This window comes from Manacus candei, unplaced genomic scaffold (genome assembly GCF_025592945.1).
Source record: "Manacus candei isolate 608988 ecotype Guabito, Panama unplaced genomic scaffold, ASM2559294v1 h1tg000113l, whole genome shotgun sequence".
NCBI classification, from domain to species: Eukaryota; Metazoa; Chordata; class Aves; order Passeriformes; family Pipridae; genus Manacus; species Manacus candei.
Genome location: NW_026138161.1, coordinates 2,080,875 through 2,099,541, shown reverse-complemented (window position 1 = coordinate 2,099,541; position 18,667 = coordinate 2,080,875). Strand labels below are relative to the sequence as shown.

The following is an 18,667-nucleotide window of genomic DNA, read 5'->3' as shown; positions in this document are numbered from 1 at the left end:
GCAAATTCAGCTTTATTAACTGTCCTCGACATTCCTCATCCAGACAGAGTCTGTTCCAATTTGAGTGAACCTTTCCTGACAAAACCACTGAGAATCGAGTCAATACTCCAGCAATACCTTATCAATCCCTTATATACTTGTGTTAAAGCCTTGGATCCCAGTTGCCTTTCCTTTGTTCAATCTTCCTGAGGCCTGATCACATTGGTTTGACCTGTGCTTTACTCTTCTTGATCATTCCCAACTGGTAAAATTTTCTTTATAGTAGAAACAAGGAACTTGGGTTTTTTTCATCACTGTTACTATTGAAAACATTACCTAAAATCAATCCCAAGAATAATTGCAGGACAACTGCACTCAGTCTCTCTTCAGCTGAATATTTCAACACAACCTTTTCCTTCCTCCTCTTTATCATTGTTTCTTGTGCTAATCTCCACTGATTGGTTATAATCAAACTGAATACAATTGATTTCTTAGTATCCTTAGTTTCTATCATGATTCCCATCATACCCACCAATGCAGAGATGATCACAGGCCAATTCAGCTATTACAATAAATGAGGATATAAGTCATGAAAATATAAATGCTACAGTCACAGACACCTGTTCTAATTATGGGGGAAAGACATATGTCAATACCTCACTTTCATTAAATATACTTACAACACGGGCAGCAATGTCTGTCTTCAGTTGTGCTTCATGACCTTGCAGCATCTCTAACTTTGTTTCTGTACCAGTAGCAAGAGATTTTTCTTCTTGATTTTCCCTCTCCTTTTCCATTAGGTGTTTAATAGCAGAAAAATTTGCTTGCACCATATTCTGAATTGCTTCCCATCGCAGCTTTTCATCCTGCATTGTTTTCACATCTATCACAACTGGCTGCTGGAGCTCTGACTGAATATGCTTTATGATGTGGGATATATTTTCTACTTCATTCTGGGTATCTTCCTTGTTTACACTCTGGAGCCCAGAGACCAAGTTTTGAAGAAACTTATTCAATTCTTCAACATCTTTCTCCAGGCTCTTAATTTCTTCTGTCTTAGATTTTTTGAATAGTGTATCAAAGACCTCATTTTTGTTTATTTGATTTGCTGCCTCCTGAGTTAAGCACAAGATTTGTTGAACTGTCTGCAGCAGAATCTTTGCAGATATGACATTCTCAGCAGGAGAAGAGCTAGAGCTATCATTTAGGATGTTAGCTTCTTTTCTTACAGTGGATGTTACAGTCTGGATTTCATTTAGCAATACTTGAATCTTATCCCATTCCCTAACAACATTCTCAAAGTGCATTATCTTTCCTTTAATTTTACTTTTTATTTTAGAAAATTCAGCTTGCAATTCATCCAGCTGCAGTGAGTCCCATTTCAGACCTACACATTCAAAGATTTCTTTGTACTTCATTATTTGTGACAAATCTGCCTGAAGAGCTAATACTTTTTCTTTAAGTGCTTTGCATTTCTCCTTCACTCCCTGCTTTGCATCTACTAATTCATCTTCTTTCAGGTTCATTTCACCATTCTGTAGATCATTAAGACCCTGATGTAGTGAAGCTATTCCTTCAGCAAACTCTCTGTAGACAGCTATCTTTTTTTCCACTTCATGAATTTTACTCTGAATTTGCCTCTGCGTCTTTCTTGCTCTGTTCTTCAGACTTCTTAACTGATCAATCAAAAATAGTTGTTCAGACAGGCTCAGCTCCCCAGCTGTGACCTGACTCTCTTTGCAGTGAGATGAGATAAGCCCTTCTATTTCCTGTATGTCCTTTAACATCTCCTTTAAGATGTTTTGTTGGCTGACTAACTCTAAGCATGTGCTGGTTTGGTTCGTGTCAGGCCTGGCAAGCAGCTCAGCATTTCGAAGCTGACAGTGAACTTTGTCTATCTCTGCAATAAGTCTTTGCCTCTCCTCCAGCTGGAGCTCTAGGTGCTGCAATCTTTGAGCACATTTTAAAACAAGAGCCTTGTATGAATTCTGCAATGTTTGTAAAAGGAAGGTCATATCAGAGACCTCCTCTGGCTCCAAGCTGGGAAGGATGTGTTGGAGCCCATAATCCAGTGACAGAATCAGAGGCTCTCTGTTTACAACTTCTGTGCTCATGAGCTGACAAGTTCTGATCTGTGATTTGACATCACTGGGGAAAAGTGCTGCTTTCTGATCAAGGTGGGACAGTGAATCTTTGACCCATGAAATATTTTCTTTCAGCCTCTTCATCATTTCATGTTTCATGAGAGCAGGACCAGTGATCTGAGTATCCCCTTGAGCTTGTTGTGCTGATAAAGCTTCCAATTTGCTCTGCAAATCATGTATAGAGTTCTCCAAAGCCACCTTCTCTTGATCGCTCCAAATTCTTTTCATCTGCAGTTCAATCCTTCTTTTTAATTGAGAAAGTCCATGTTTAATGTCCTGTAGCCCTGTGGTCCAAATTAGAGGGTCTTTGGCTTTTCCTGCAGCTGAGGAATGTAACTCTGCTTGTAAATACTGTTCTTGTATCAGCCTCTGAATGTCCTGTGCTTTATTCATAAGCAGGTTAAATTCATCAATTTCTGCCACAACCTGATCGTGTTTTTTTTGCACTGTTTGTTCCACGTGTTGCCACCAGTGCTCCAGTTGCCTCATTTGGCTTTCCGTCAGCACTTTATCCATGCATGTCAAATGCTGAGATAAAATTTCCTGCTGACTTTGCAGCTGGTTTAAGACATCTCTTTCTTTCCTTAAGGACTCTATGCATGCCTTAATTTTCTCCAGAAGAACTGTGTTGTTCGTAGGACCCCTGCCAAAAACATGAGCAGTGTTTAAAAAAAAAATTCTCCTAAAACATAGACTAGATGCTTTTAAAAACTATTTTCACTTTTTAAAATATAATTCACTCACTTTATTCACTTAATCACACACATCCCTATGTTCTCTCACAAATTTCCTAATCACCCTTGCAATATCGTTATTTCTTGCTTATCTTTACAGCATTTGTTATTCCCACATATCTCTGCAGAAAAGACATGTCCTACTGTATATTCTCTAAAATTTCAGTATATACTAATATAGAATGTAGTCCCCATTTAAAGTTACAACAAATAAAGTTTTTAAAATCAACAATAGTGTTAAGTCATCTCTTTGTGAATTAACAATATTTTATGGTAATTTCTGGTTGACAATGAAGATAAAACTTAGTTATAAAAATATTTAGAAATTTCCATTTGTCCAAGATTAATTTGGAGTAGTTTATATACTCATCTTTTATTTCCAGGAGTATTTTGAAATGCCCATCTAAAATACATTTAGCAGATTAGATTTTTATTCTGTTTTTTCCAATCTCTTTGCTGCAAATTAACAATTTCATAAATTTTAAATATTTTCAAATTATTTTGATACATTATTGGTACAAACTAGTTCTGTGTTTTGAAGACTAATTCACAAAACAGTATATTTCATGTGCATTGTGTCTGAATTGGTACTGTAGACTTTATTTACCACCACAGAATTCTTCCTATCAAATAAGGTTAGTTTTCAGAGTGAAGACATATATCCCTCAGAAAAGAAATTAGAACTAGTGAGTCCTTAAAGACAAATGAATATTTCACATCTGCCATATTTTTGCAAGAATATTTTAGGATGGATTTTTTTATGAGTGTTTAGCCCAGCAACCGTTTCGTTGTTTTGCCTAAAGAATAAAGAGAGCAGATGTTGCTTAAGGATAGCAGAGAACTACCAGAAATGCTTCTGTTTAAGGCTGTTTACAAACATGTAGACCTGTAAGCTTTCTCTTGCCACCCAATATTAATGAAGTGGATAAAACATCATATTCTTCTCTGAGCATGGCACAAAATTCAGCCTAGGGCCACATTTGTTCTGCAACCTCTTAACCAAAACCTTCAACTATACTTACATTTTTATGTTATCTTTTTCTGTTGACAAATTTTTCATGGAGGACTGCGCAGCAGAAAGATTTTTCTGGTATTCATTAATTAAACAGTACTGTTGTTCCTTCACTGCCTTAACAGCATCTATTTCTTGGAGTAGCCTGTCCCAGCAGGGCACCACAGGCTCCGTGGTTTGCAGCTCTGCTCTGTTTGATCCTGTTGCGTTGGGAATCACTTCTTCACTATGGCACAAAGATTTTGCTTTCCACGTTTCCAGCTCATTTTGTAAATCCTACAATCAAGTCCACAGAGAGGGGATTAAAGGATGATCTTAAAACACTTTCAGCTTTCAACACAAAATACAGCTAAATACTGATTCACCTACAGACATATGCCTGCTCATCCACACGCAAAGGAGCATGGATGCCTCTGCATATCATGGAAGCACACGTGTAATCCCAGGTCTATCTACTGCTGCACTCAGAAGAGCAGTACAAACTGTGGGATTTACATGGACATACTTGCAGCAAGGCACAGTGTTTGTAGACAAACTGACTAATCATGTAGTCAAACCTCAGATAAGACTATATGCAACAATTTCGGTTTGCCCAAGAGAATCAGAATTCTGTAAGTGTATCACTGCATTACAATGAGAATGGCATTGCAGTTTCCATACCTCCAGCTCTTTCAGTTGTTCATTTATAAGCACCATATCCAGTTCCGCCACTTCCTTTTTCAGCTCATTGACCTTCTGTTCCTCTTCAAAATATTCAGTGTTTACTTGCACTCCAGGAAATAGTTCCTTCTGGACAACCACTTCTGCACCTGTGTCCTACAATGCAAAACAGGATTCTTATTTCTGAAGGTCCTAAACCAACAAGTTTTCTGCCTGCAGCACTTGGCTTCACATGTTTAAACCATGCCTAAATCCTCCTCTTGTTTCTCCCACAATCTCTGTGGGTCAGCCTGGACCCAGAAACTGGAACCTCCATCATTACCTGCCGCCTCTGCAGTCACCCTGGCTTGCCAGCACTTCTCAGAGAGCTGTGAAACCTCTGCCCATCATTTTAAGTCTGAAACTCTGATATCCCCACTTCATATAACATCCTCCCTGTACCAACATCTGCTACATGAATTCACATGTTTGTCGTGTCTTCTCCCTCTCTTCCTTACATATCCATGGAACTTCTTCCTCTCTTCACATCCACATTCCTTCTGCTCAGCACCTGCCTTGACTTCCTGCTATGTCCTTCACCAGGGCATTATTTCAACTGTTCTTCACAGGGCAACTCATGCATGAAGCACCTTGGCTGTGACACGAAGCCATGACTGCCACTGGCATAAGTGCTATCCAAAATCTGGGGTAAAATGAGAGCATTAGGGAGCCATGTCTCAATCAGGGTGGGGAGGAAGGGATTAGGTGACTCCAGAGCCAGTCCCTGGCACTGTCTCTGATTCCCACAAAAGAGGTACAAGTCACTTGGGGTGGGGCCATGTTTAACATCACCTTCAGCTATTGCAGACAAGAATATAAGTGAAACATCACAGGCTAATTGGGTCACATGGCAATACCTTAAAAATCTTTCTGCATTTCCCTTCCCCCAGTACCTGTCTGTATCTGCAGATCTGTTCCACATATACTTTATGTGAGTGAATGCATACAAATACACAGATATAACTACACCACGACTGTCGAGCTTCTCCACAGTACTAACATCTAAAATGAATAACAGTAAAAAAATTCTCGTTTGATAAACTTACTGTATTGCTACTTTAGATACTATTTTACTAGGAAGCAACCAGCTATCTCAGCAGCTATATATCATTTGTAAGCTGTCACTGTCATCTGTCCCTTTGTGGATCAGGAGCTATACACAACATACCTGCTTCCAAGTATGGGAAACAAACAGAACACAGTACACATTATCAGAAAAGAAAAGTTCCATTTGTTTGAACTCTTTTGGTTGTTTTCAGTCAAAACTGAAGGGGACCAATGCTGAAATAGTCAATCAGAGAGAGCTTTTCAATTTCTCTGTGTACACATCCGTACCAGTTGTATCAATTCAGACATAACATTTTATCTCAAGAGACTCTGGAGTGCCATAGAGCTGAAGTAACCAGACAAACTACAAACTCAGTTAAGCTATCAAAGAGTGAGGAAGAAATCCACTCTTCAAGATTGAAATATCAACGCATCAAAACACACAGAAAAGTAAGTGTCCTGACTTTAAGAAAAAACTCAGGATTGCAGTGTACATGTTTTGCTTGTTTGTATGATGTTCTCATTGCACACCGTGGCACTGCCTCCCTGGATACAGACTGGTGGGGCCACACCTCAAATCCTGTGTCCGTTTTTTGGACCCCTCACTACAAAAAAGACATTGAGGTGCTGGAGCGTGTCCACAGAAGGACAATGAAGCTGGGGAATGGTCTGGAGCACAAGTCCTATAAGGAGCCAGCTGAGGGAGCTGGGAGGGGGGGGCTCAATCTGGAGAAAAAGAGGCTCAGGGGTGATTTTATCAGTCTCTACAACTCCCTGAAAGTGAGGTGGGGGTCAGTCTCTTCTCCCAGGTAACAAGTGACAGGACAAGAGGGAATGGCCTCAAGGTGTGTCATGGGAGGTTTAGATTGGATATTAGGTAAGATTTCTTCATGGAAAGGGTGGTCAAGCATTGGAACAGGCTGCCCAGCCAAGTGGTGGGTCACCATCCCTGGATGTATCTAACAGACTTGCAGATGTGGCACTTGGGGATATTGTTTAGTGGTGGAGTTGGCAGTGCTGGGTAAACGGTTGGACTTGATGGTCTAAGAAGTCTTTTCCTACCTAAATGATTCTGTGATGATTTCTTTGTTCTTTAAATGTTTTCCAATAGTACCCAGGATTATTTCCATAATTTTTCCAGGAACTGAGGTTAGTCTAACAGGTCTGTAGTTTTCTGGGTCTTCCTTCACACACTTCTAAATTGGAATATCACTGGCTAGCTTCCAGTCAGTATGAACCTCTCCAGACTCCTAAAATCTCTGGAAAATTTTGTTAGGGTTTCCAGTTAGAGTAGATGTGCAAGTCCCATGTAAGACCTGGCAACAGATGGGCCAGCTGCCAACCTGCCTGTAGGTTTAACTTGAAGATTAGATCTGGCACTACCTTCAGTTTAAAAATATGGTGCCCAAGATCAGCAGTCACAGGGCACTTGTGATGTAACTCCCTTACTCTTAAAGAAGAATAAACTTAGTGAAGTCATTTAGTAATAACCTTATCACTAATTCAGCCTGAATCCATTCTCCTTTCCCTTTTTTATTTCATTTATTTTCTCATACTGGATCATCCTTGGATTTCAGTTTTCTGATCTGCCTTCCTTACGATGGCACAACTAACTATAATAACATGGAAAGAAGTTGTATTGATTAACAATTAAAAGAGAAACTGTAAATATCATAAAATAAAGACTGATTATGATGGCTCTGAAAACCAGTTTGAACTCTCTTTGAACAGATCCACTGAAAAATATGATGTGACTAGCACTTGGGATAAAGTTCAGAACTATCACAGACATAAATAAGAACTATACACAATAGCCTTGATTTTGATGTGACAGTAATTGTCTCTTCTTTTAAAACAGCTTCAGCTGAAGCCCATATGGAAACAAAACTTCAATGACTGGCAAACTTTGCTTGAAATAATAAACCATAAATAAATACCTCGTGTGCAGAAACTGGGGGATTAGATCCCAGACCACCTTTCTCAGCTGCTGCAGATTCCAGGACTTGACTCTTCTGGCACACCTTATGTTGAACCTCTCCCACGTTTTCTCTATATGACTCATTCTTGTCATCACTAGGTTTCTCCTTTTGGTGTAAGAAAAATAAAAGAAACAAGTAATCAAAAAGTGCTAATCAAACTCGCTGTGTAATAATTACAGTGCTTGAGATGACAAAGTTATGAAGCCCATAATTATAGGTAGATGAGGAAAACCACAATTACATCTCATAATTTACTGTGGGCAAGGTTATGGCAAAGGAAAGCACTTAGAAGAAGCAGTGCTGTAATTCTGCTATAAATTTTTAGAAAAATTGCAGATTGCAAGTGTTCGTACTCTGACCTACGCTGTTCCTGTTATTCTAAGCAGGGACCTGTGTACTCCTGGGCTCAGTCTTGAATGTATTTCTTAAAAGGTTTAGTTTTTTTCTGAGGCTCCTTGCACCTGTGCTGTAGACAGAGAGTCTGTGGTTAGACTCCCAGGCAATTACCAGGCAGAATAGTCTTGTGGGCAACTTGGGGATTTGCTGGATGCAGCTTTCAGCATCTCATACAGTTGCTAAAACTGAAGTTCTGAGAAGTTCTGCAACTTATGCAGTTCTGAAGTTCTGAGAAGTTCTGCAACACCCCTTCAGGGAGGGGATGACAGCACTGAGACCCCTGTCAGCCTTTTCATCTCCAATGGAAACTTGGCCTCTTCCCATTCATTATGGCTCCAGCTCCTAAACACTGCTCTAGTATCAAAATTCCCCTTGTACTGGGGTGCACCAAACAGGACACAGCATGTAAAGTACAGCTTCACACATGCAAAGCAAATATGTAAATAACAAATCTACATAACTGAAAGAGACTCAAGCGTAAGTATAGAACAGAATTCAAATGAAATGGTCAAAAGACTTCACAATACATCCAGGTGACTTGGAATGCAATATCTCTTGGAATGCAATATCCCTTGGAATGCAATATCCTAAGCAAACCATTAAAAAAAATTTCCTATATCCTAATCTTAAATGTACAGGAAAGGATTAAGTGAATTAACACATACTAAGTATACAACACATCAGATAAAATTAGCTCAGTGTAACTTGAGATATTTATTCCTTATTTATTAGTGGTATCATCCCCACTGCAACTAAACTGCATACATGTACCCTCAAATTCCATCACTCTTGTGTAATCTCATGTCCAGTTACCTCTGCTGGATGAGTTTCCTTTCTTGTTTCACCTTCAGAACGAACACCATCCTGATGTCTTTCCAGTTCTGCTTCACCACTCAGAACCGCACTGTCCAGAACATCCTCTTGGCCCCTGTCCTGTTTGTCCATACCTGGGCTCTCCTTATCAGCCTCCCCCTGATTTGCAAAATACAAGATGCTTACAGTCAGTAAAAGTCAGTACAAAATTTAAGTTTGCTAAGAAACTTCCCACTCCACAATCTGTCTACTCTACCTTCAGTTTAGCTTAGTGAATAAAGGAAAAGGCTGGGGTAACTCAAATCCAGAGTATCCTGGAAACTCCTGCTCAGATCAGTTTAACATATCAGGACCTTAACCACTCAAACAGTTACAAGGCAAAACAAACAGGAGTAAGTGCTCACATGATTTTTAATATTGTTATAGAAGTTTCTGTGTAGACACATTTGGTAACTATTGATCTTGCACCTTCTCCAGAAATCCCAGTACGGACAGTTTCCACTCTGATATTTTGATGGTCATCTCTCCCACGTACTGTTATTACTCAATGGTCAGGTCAATGAAGGAGTATTCCAAATCATTCCCTCAGCTTTGCACACATGAAGTCATTTACAGTATGAATGTCCCAAAGATCCCCTAAAGATCAGCAGTTTCAGGTTAGTGACCTCTGACTACCTACAGTGACAAAACCTGCTGAATCTCCATCCCTGGAAGTGTTCAAGATAAGGTTGGATGGGGCTTTGAGCAACCTGGTCTAGTGGAAAGTGTCCCAGCCCATGGTAAGGGGGTGGGAATGAGATCTTTAAGGTCCCTTCCAATCCCAACCATTGTGTGATTCTATGATTTTATGAAATCACAAGTATGTGGCAGGTTTTGCATCATGGAAAAAGTGGGTCCAAGCCCTGGGGTCTTTTAGAGACAATCACACTGATCTCTTGCACACTTCACATGAGCAAGGCTGAGGGGGTAATCTGAAGATTATAATTTATCATTCCTTTCATAAGATAAGCAAAATATGTCTCTGTAAGACTAGAAATTTTAAGGAATTGCATATACATTTCTAATGAACACACAGCCACACATACAGTTATATACACTGACATGTATTAGAATGTATTTGTCAGGTACCTGAACAGCCTGCCCCAATATGTCCTTGCTGAGATTGATATCCTTTAACGGGCTGTCTGACAAGAGACTGCTTTCCTCCAAAACTGGATCATTCTGTTTCTCTTTCTCTGACACATTTCCATTTACATCTTGACCCTAAGAGAAATGATAGAAAATATGCTTGTGTGACCATAAACGTTGTAACATTAAATCTCTGAATGGTAAAAATTATTACCGTTGAAAACGAACAGGACAAATACTGCGTTGCAGTTCTAAACAAGTCTTACTGGTTTAAGAGAAGCTCTCAAAGCTCTTTGGCAGAGGCTTATCTGCAGTTTTCTCACCTAAACACCCTCGCCCCTGTGTTCTGACCAAGGATACCTGCTCTAATTCCTGGCAAGAGGAAGTTATATGCATATCATATATTTAAATGGAGAACTGCCATTTTGAATACATGTTACTGGCTTGTTATGACAAGTTAAGGGAGTTCTTCTCCACATCTTTGAATTATACACATGTATTTACAGAAGGCTTCATTTCCATGAAATTAAGGATGTAATATACAGAACATATTTGCGAGACAGGTGCCTCTTTACACTGTCAACAAATAAACTCACATCACACATTTCCAAAGGCTCCTTCAGCACCACTTCTGTGGGGGTCTCTTCTGCAACCACACCGTTGTCAGAAGTGATCTGTATCTCTCTCTTCAACATTGTATCTGCCTTATCTTCCATTTGTACTTCATTACCAAACTCATCTTTTAACTCAAGGGCTTCACTGAAAATATTTTCCTTCTTTTGCTTGACATTTTCAAGTCTTTCTTCCAGACTCCTGTGTTCGCTCTGAAGTGTTTCAATCTCATCCTTAATAAACTTCTGTCCTGCTGAAGAGGTGTTTTGTTTAACAGTTTCTGCTAAAACCAAAATCTTCTTTAAAGTGTCTTCATATCGACTAAGAGGTCCTTGTTGTTCCTTTAGACACAAAAAAAAAACATTTCATTTGAGAAGTGTTTTCACTCAATATACTTAATGCTACGATCTAAAGTCAATCTCCAAAATCATAAATATTTGTTGTCAACAACAAGTTGTGTTGAAAAGTACATGCAGACCTATTTGCTGCAGAAAGTCAAATACTAAACCAGTAATTTTGTCAGCCATTTCTACGTACAGAGATCACCTGGAGCTATAAGCAATACGATAAAATAATCCAATAGCACACTGTGTGGTACATGATGATCCTTCCAAGTTCTTAACAGATAATCCCCCCCACATCTCTCCTATTCCATTTTACTTGTTAGAGGCACAGTAAATTCTGGAGGAAGCAGAATTGCAGTGACCCATATCTGAGCTATGGTTTCAGCTTCCAGTAGCTCCCTATGCACACAGCTACAGGACTGTTATCCATTCTGCCAAAGAGCAAAAGGATGTCTACTTATGCATGAAGGACACCTCTTAGAACTGAACTTGGCTCACTGACATTTTCCTAAGCTTTCCACACTGGCTAATTTAAAGACACTTACTAACAACAAATTTAATGATCTCTTTCCTCATTATGCCCAGAGAGGAAAAATAAAATCCCAACCAAACAAACTGAAGAAGCCTGTGTGCTTGAGCTGGGACAATTCTGCCTTCAGTTCAGCCAACAGTAAAGGTCCCCTCAGTTCATTCAGAGTGGTTTTAGGTCTACAGTTATCTTGATAAAAGGAACACCATATGTACTTTTTCTTTTAGAAAGGTTTCTTAGTTTTTCAGTGTCACACCATTAGCAGTCCTCTTTTATAAATGGGATGGTCTCTAGGGCATGGACACTTTCTCCATGATGCAGAACCTGCAACATACCTGTGACTCCAACTGGTTTTGCTCAGCTGATGGTTGTTCCATTGCTGGACCTTCAACACCAGAAAGCTTCTCAGAGACAGTTTTTAGCTCAGTGCTCAGGTCTGTTACCATATCCTGAAACTGCTGGTGCTCTTGAACACGACTTTCTAATGTCTGCACGATGGTCTAGAAACCAAGCAGATTCTAGGACTAGTCAACCATTATCTTAAACAAACATAATTCATACACAGATTGTCACAGTTTTTTCAGGACCTCACTAGCACAACAAACTTGCTTGCTTTCCATAAAATAACCACAGCTAACCACATAAACATCTTTCTCTCTTCCCAGTACATCAGGGAGTCCATCACAAACAAAATTTTTATTAGTAGCAGGAAGTAGAAGGGTTGGCATTCCATAAGAATGTACTTCTAAAAAGGATGTTTTCTATTCAAAATGGATGATACAGGCAAAATGCAACACAGGTTGCAAGTGCAACCACACTGGGTGAAACCAGTAAAAACAAGATGCTGGAAAAGCATCTTTGAGATATCTTCCAAATTCATTCTTCCCAAGGGAAGGAAACCTACCATGGCTTGGAGAATATAAGAACAAATGCTTCATATTCTAACTATCCAAATCTGTTTACACAGGTACAAAACGTTCTTCACACTTACTTTGATCTCATTTGTATGAACATTTATCCCTCTGCAGAGCACAAGGCAGTGAGTATGTGCTCCTGGTGCTCTTCTTCTCCTCACAGTAAGAAAGAGAGAGAGGAATTCCCTGTCCTTTTTCAGAGGAACTTCCTCCACTCCCAGCTTTACCCATAAACTTCCCATCTGAATGACACTACAGGTAAACAGTGAGAATTGCCACCAATAGGAACACCAAGAATCTCGTAAGGAAAGAGACGGAGGGTCCAACCTGGAGTTGGCTGAGTAGATTTTCATGTTGGTGCTTTAATTCTGACCATTCCATCTCTGTGAAGCAGGGATCCCCAGTGTGGCCCTGTAGATGATCCTTCTGGCTTTTCAATTCACTAAATTGGGAAGTTAAGCCTTCTACTTTCTGCAGGAGGTCAGCATAGTTTGCCAGCTGAGCTTGCTTCTCCTGCAAACCAGGCTGAAGGGCAAATCCTGTCTCCTGTTGCTGTTTCTCCAGTTCTGTTAGAGCCCGTTTCAGATCTTCTTTGATTTGCTCATATTGCTCCCTGTTGCACTGAAGTTGCTCTTGAGGGCTAAGGAAAAAAATACTGTGTTTAATAGTATAAAACAACCAAATTTATTGATTACCTAGAAAATGTCAAATTGTGAACAAGTCGACCATCAGAATGAACTTGAGTGTACTGAACACTTTTGTTCAGGTTTTAAATAACTAATCAGACTGGAATTTTCAAGGTGATGAAAAGCACTGAAGTTACTGCAGATGAACTGGACTTAAGTGCAAGACAAATGACTAAGTCTCGTAACATATAAGCCCACAGTTTCAAGCATCTGAGATGTGATGCTCATGCTCTGTATTTTTCTGCTTTTCACTGAAGCAGAAGTTCTGTTTAAGAACTACAATATGGTTATGAATCTGTTTTCTTTGACTTCTTATGATAGTCTCCTGAAAGGGAATATTCTGTAGAAGATACATATCACATTGTTTGGGATGGGGGAGTGTTCTAGAGATACAGACAACAAAACCAGCATATGCAATATGGGTTATGTTAGTACAATCCAGTGATTACTTTCCTGACCTTTACACAGGATTTTGATTTGTGTGCTTTATAAGCATGAATGCTGATCTGCTGCAGGTCAACAGGTTGCATTTGTCCACAGTAAATATGCAATGAGACATAAGTAACATTTGTATGTTCACATTTAGTGATGAAGCCCAGATATTTTCCAGATGGAACTTAAATGCCAACATTTGAAAATATGATCCCACACAAACAAATCCAAATAAATGAATTCTGGTTATAATTCTGTAAAGTACAGCAGGATAAGTGAGGACAAAAGCAAAGCTTAAGTGTTTTGATTTTGCCCCTCAAGACACATATTTTTTTAGCAAATAACAAATGAAGCACAGCCACACATACATTAAGTACTCTTGCACCACATTTCCTGTTCCAGCTTCTCCCTGCTGTTGTTACCATGGTGCATCTGTTATGCACAAGCCTGATCCTGCAGGTCCTGAGCATCTTTTCAGACCTGCTGAGCACCTCCTCTCCTGTCTTCACCACACTGTGAAGAGGATGCTCTGCATTCTGCTGTGTTGGATCCAACACAGCCAATGCTCCGTCTTCCTGAGCGCTACTTGTACTGTTTTTACTGAGTGCTCAGTAGTAACAGAAGGCAACAGAATATTCTCTGGCTATTTATGGTTACACCAGAAAATATCTCTGGCTATTCCCCACCTGACTATTCAGTCCAAACTGTGACCTGCCCCTCCACAATATTGCAGAAATACAAGTATTTTTGTAGGTACCTCGTTCTGCTCCTGAAGAACAGAAATTCAATGGAACTGGTGCAGGAGGAAGAGAAAAAAGTCAATATAGGAGTAAATGATCTGTACTGCCTCTTGGCAAAGTCCACATTACCTGCTATATTCAGTGGCCACCTGACAAATGCTTTCCCACTTTTTCTGGAGCTCAGAAATGGTCTGCTGAACCTCTGGCTGCTTATTTTCCTCATTATTCAATAAAGTTTCTCCTACAGCTACCATATTCTGTATTTTGGTCTCTCCTTCTTCTCTGAGAGCTGTGATTTCCTGTATTAAAGAGATGCAGAAGTAGTACATGTACAATTATTTTTTGGTTACAAAATAAAAAGTATTACCATTGTTCTTTCATACTTTGCACACTGTTGTTCAAGACAACAGAATTCTTCTTCCAATATATTACATAACTGATACATAAACAGATGATCTAATCTTGAAAGTCTGGAATAATGAAGCTGATTTATTAATTATTCTCTACATAACAAGAGACTGTACTCACAAATAAAAAAACTGATCCAAATCCCATGTCACAATACTATTCATTTCCACAGAATGAAACTTGTAAATCCCAGCATTCTCATCCTATGTAGTCAGAGAAAGGAGACACTAAAGAGGACACTGGGGCCTGAGAGACCCATCCAGGCAGTGGAGCAGTCCAGCACAATAGCCATGCAAGACACCTGAGAAGCCACACACTTTGCAGAGGCTCTCCAGATGCCCCAGCTATGTTACTGACCTTCCTCTCCACTCCTGGAACAGGTTATGATGGGAAGGCACATGGCCACCAGCACCTCATGAGTTCAGTGCTGCTTCACCCAGGGATGCAGCAATCAATCTCATCTTAGGTGGGAAATAACCTATGCAAAACCCAAACAAAAAGTACCAAACATTCCCTGCCCCTCCTCAAATAAGCCATGAAACTACAGGTCATGAGCAGTGACAGTGCCTTTCAGGAGGTATTGACTCATCAAGCATTCCCCTGGTATTAGCTTGAGCTGTGAGGTGAAAAAGGAATACATTTTAGACAATACCTTTATATGATTAATCCTTTCCTCTGATGGCAACTCATTTTCCTGGGAACTCAGTTTATCAACAGCCTCTTCAAGTTTTTTGATCCAGCAAGAAACATCCTGGGCAAGCTCTTCATAATTTTGTTCCTCCACTGGAAGTCTCTCAGTATTCCCTGCCATTCCACTTACATGTGTTACCAATGTGTGGTACCTACTAATAAGATTACTGGCTTCTGAAATGGTTTCATATTCTGTCAGCCCAGCCTCCCTCAAGGAATTTGCTAGCTGAGCCATGGAGTCAAATGGTTTTCTGAAAAATAAAATAAAAATTAATAAACATCTACTTGTTGTAACAACATGGAACAATCTTGTTTAGAAGACAGTTCTTAGACAGAGATCAAAAAAACCCCAGTACCTCTGCATTAATAGTGTTTTATAGAAGTTTTCAAGTTTAGTCTCATCTTTATTGATCTCTTTCAGTTTTTCCTCCTGAGCAGTGAGCCATTCTTCCAAGGCTGAGATGCTTTCTTCAAGGCTAAAGTGTGTATAAATACAGAGTCAGGTCAAAATGAGAGGCATTACATGGCTAAAACCTGCTGACAACAGTGTTTTGCTGAACGAGTAACATAAATATCACGTGTCAGATCGAGCAACACTTAGAGCACAAGTATTTTAAGTATCTCAGTTCATGTCACTGACACTATCCATAGTTTCCATACAGGTCTGCTATGAAATGAAAAAAAAAAACACATGAAGCATATAACAAAACACTCATTATCCTTTAAATAAATACCATTTTTTATAAAAGCAGGGTTGTTTGCCATTCACTATGGCTGTTTAATAATGAATCATTTTACACCACTTGTGATTAAAATGTCAGAAACTACAGTAGCTTCCTACCTACTGAGCTGCTGGAGAGAAGCACCAAGTTCCTTTTCCCGTTTCTGACATTTGGAGATCAGTCTTTGTAGTTCTGCTTCTTGATCTCTCACATGGCTGTTAAGGTGGTTAATGCTTGCTTTGGGCAAGTAAGGCTTCACTTTATTCAGTAAAGTTTTAACCTCTTGGATATCTCTATCTTTGCCTTCAGATGTTAGGAAGTGCTGAAAAAAAACCACAAGATGTGTTTGCTGTAGTATAATAGATATTTATGTTACAAGAGTTTTTCAGCTCCTGTTATCTTCACCAATATTTTTTTCCATGAAAAGGAATATATGTTAATTCACAGTTTGCTGACAATGCCATTTGCAAATGGAAAAGTTGCTGTTTGTAAAATAAGGAGAAAGTGAAGTAGATGACTTGTTTTTTCTTCTCTACAGCACAAATATACACAGAAGAAACAGGCATGCAGTATTCAAATCTAGCACTGACATCACTACGTCTCCTTCTGCTGCTTAACTGTGATTGCTTCTTGCAGATGTTGTGGCTTTTCCATCTGTTTTCTCTTGATTCTGTCTGACTTAGAGAGAAAATCTGGCTACAATAAAATGAATGCAAATTTTTTACATTCAAGTCCATTGGGAGGGTCAGAATTTCACGTTACTCTGTACATATTTGACTTTCTGCATCTTTGCACACTGAAGGACTTGGTCAAGGTTCATTGACTTTGACTAGCTACTGTTCTGTCTCTCACTTGCCCAACTATGTCAGAACTTGAACACCAATACTTCATCCGAACCAAGCTTTATTTTCATTCCACTTATTGCCCTAATGCTTTAAGTTACATGAAATGTTCTTTCAGCCTCAAGTTACAAAGCCACTGCTGGTGAGTTCACTCCCAAGAATAGTCTCCTGTGTAAAGAGTAAAACTTCAAGAACAATCAGCTTTAGCAATTAGAACATTTTAATACTTTACCTTTAGCCTCTGTAGTCTTTCTTCCAGTATCGGTTTTGTTTCTGAGGGGTCAAAGCAGTCCTTCAAAGACAGCTGAGTGCTGCTGAACCAGTCATTAAAATTCTTGCACTGACCTAAAAAAAAGATACATTCCAATTTTCTTCATTAATTGTATCCTGTAAAAGAAAATCCTATTTAACATGAAGATTTCAGACAGTTTACAACTGTATTTATCAGTGCTACTGTCAAAGGTTGCTTTTCAGTACAAAGCGTGTGACTGAGAATCCTGCAGCTCATATTTTTCTACCCAACATTAATTGACAATAAACCTACCTGTTCACTTGGAAGGGACAGTCTGTTACACACAGCAGTTTGGGTAAACAAGACCTGGAATAGCCTACTGGCAACTTTTCTCATTTCCACACAAATTAATATCACTTTAAAAATACGTAAAAATATGAGACTACCTTTGGGCAGAAAACCCCAACTGCACAATTCTGTGTCTGCTTAAGACAAAAAGCAATAACACTATTCATTCTTATAACTAAGTTTAAGTGAAAAATGACTGGAAAAAATGAAAACATTGGATTTCTGTATTTTTTAAATTAAATACTCTGACATTTGTTCCTGAATTATGCTTTACACTTCTTTTATCTATTTTTTGAAATGTAAAAATAAGAAACAAAATACTTTGATCCAGACTGAGTGGTTTGTTGGGATAAAAAGCCATTTTTCTGCAAATCTTTATCTTATTCAGAAGCTGAAGCAGTTTGAGCAATTGAAGAAGTTTCAAACCAATTAACTGCATAACCTTTAAGTCATTATGGTGGTCAGTGCAAACCTATAAAGGCACACAAACGTGAAATGTGTTTGCTTACGGTTCAAAACATCGATAAAGTGATCTTGAAGCACATGTTTCTTATTATTAAATAAGTCAGTGACACATTTAAGCTGCTTATTTAATTCATCCACATCAGGACAATCCGTCTCTTCTTGGAGTAAAGCCACATGGTGTTCTTGCTGCAGAATTTTCTGATGTATCTCCTAAAGTTAAAAAAATAGGACAATTTTTAAAAAGAAAATTTTGAAGTGCAAGAAGAAGTTCACTGTACAGAGATGCTTCAGTACAAGCCAGAGTTTTGCAAAAGGGTTTAGCCCTGCCAATGTGTCCAAATAATTTCTTAAATTACACTGGCATTAATGAAACAATCAGTTGGTAGATATAAGCACTAAACTCTCCTTGAGCAGTGTCCATTACCCTGCATGCATACATAATCACACATTCACTCATGCATAGTTTGGCATCACACAGAATACATATGTGAACAGTGATATAGTGTGTTCCAGAGCATATAATACCCAGAAGTTACAATGCCTTAGCTGCCATAGGCATTATTCCACCCCTAAATGCCATATCCTGTATGTCAAGTCCCTGTGAGCTGAAAGATAACTTAGAGTGAGCTAGGAGAATTAATTAAAAGCTCTTTCTTCCAATGTCTGTGATCTCACTGCCCCCAAACACTAGTGGTCTGACACCCAGGGTGTACATATCCACTCACTGCTCCACGGGAGGTTTAAATCTTGCCAGCCTAAACCTCCAAGCAGG

General features: G+C 39.1%; 1 protein-coding gene across 1 annotated transcript in view; it reads right to left on the bottom strand.

Moving 5' to 3' along the window:
• Positions 1 to 18,667, bottom strand: part of SYNE2 (spectrin repeat containing nuclear envelope protein 2) — a 179,798-nt gene that overhangs the window by 98,966 nt on the left and 62,165 nt on the right. The window contains exons 36-50 of the mRNA XM_051769854.1: positions 17,940 to 18,105; positions 17,083 to 17,195; positions 16,128 to 16,330; positions 15,643 to 15,762; positions 15,249 to 15,537; positions 14,318 to 14,487; positions 12,658 to 12,970; positions 11,752 to 11,916; positions 10,528 to 10,884; positions 9,932 to 10,066; positions 8,804 to 8,962; positions 7,553 to 7,699; positions 4,530 to 4,685; positions 3,880 to 4,145; positions 660 to 2,766 (exon numbers count right to left, since the gene is read on the bottom strand). Coding sequence (XP_051625814.1) covers positions 660 to 2,766; positions 3,880 to 4,145; positions 4,530 to 4,685; positions 7,553 to 7,699; positions 8,804 to 8,962; positions 9,932 to 10,066; positions 10,528 to 10,884; positions 11,752 to 11,916; positions 12,658 to 12,970; positions 14,318 to 14,487; positions 15,249 to 15,537; positions 15,643 to 15,762; positions 16,128 to 16,330; positions 17,083 to 17,195; positions 17,940 to 18,105 — 4,866 coding nt within the window. The remainder of the gene's footprint in view (positions 1 to 659; positions 2,767 to 3,879; positions 4,146 to 4,529; positions 4,686 to 7,552; positions 7,700 to 8,803; positions 8,963 to 9,931; positions 10,067 to 10,527; positions 10,885 to 11,751; positions 11,917 to 12,657; positions 12,971 to 14,317; positions 14,488 to 15,248; positions 15,538 to 15,642; positions 15,763 to 16,127; positions 16,331 to 17,082; positions 17,196 to 17,939; positions 18,106 to 18,667) is intronic.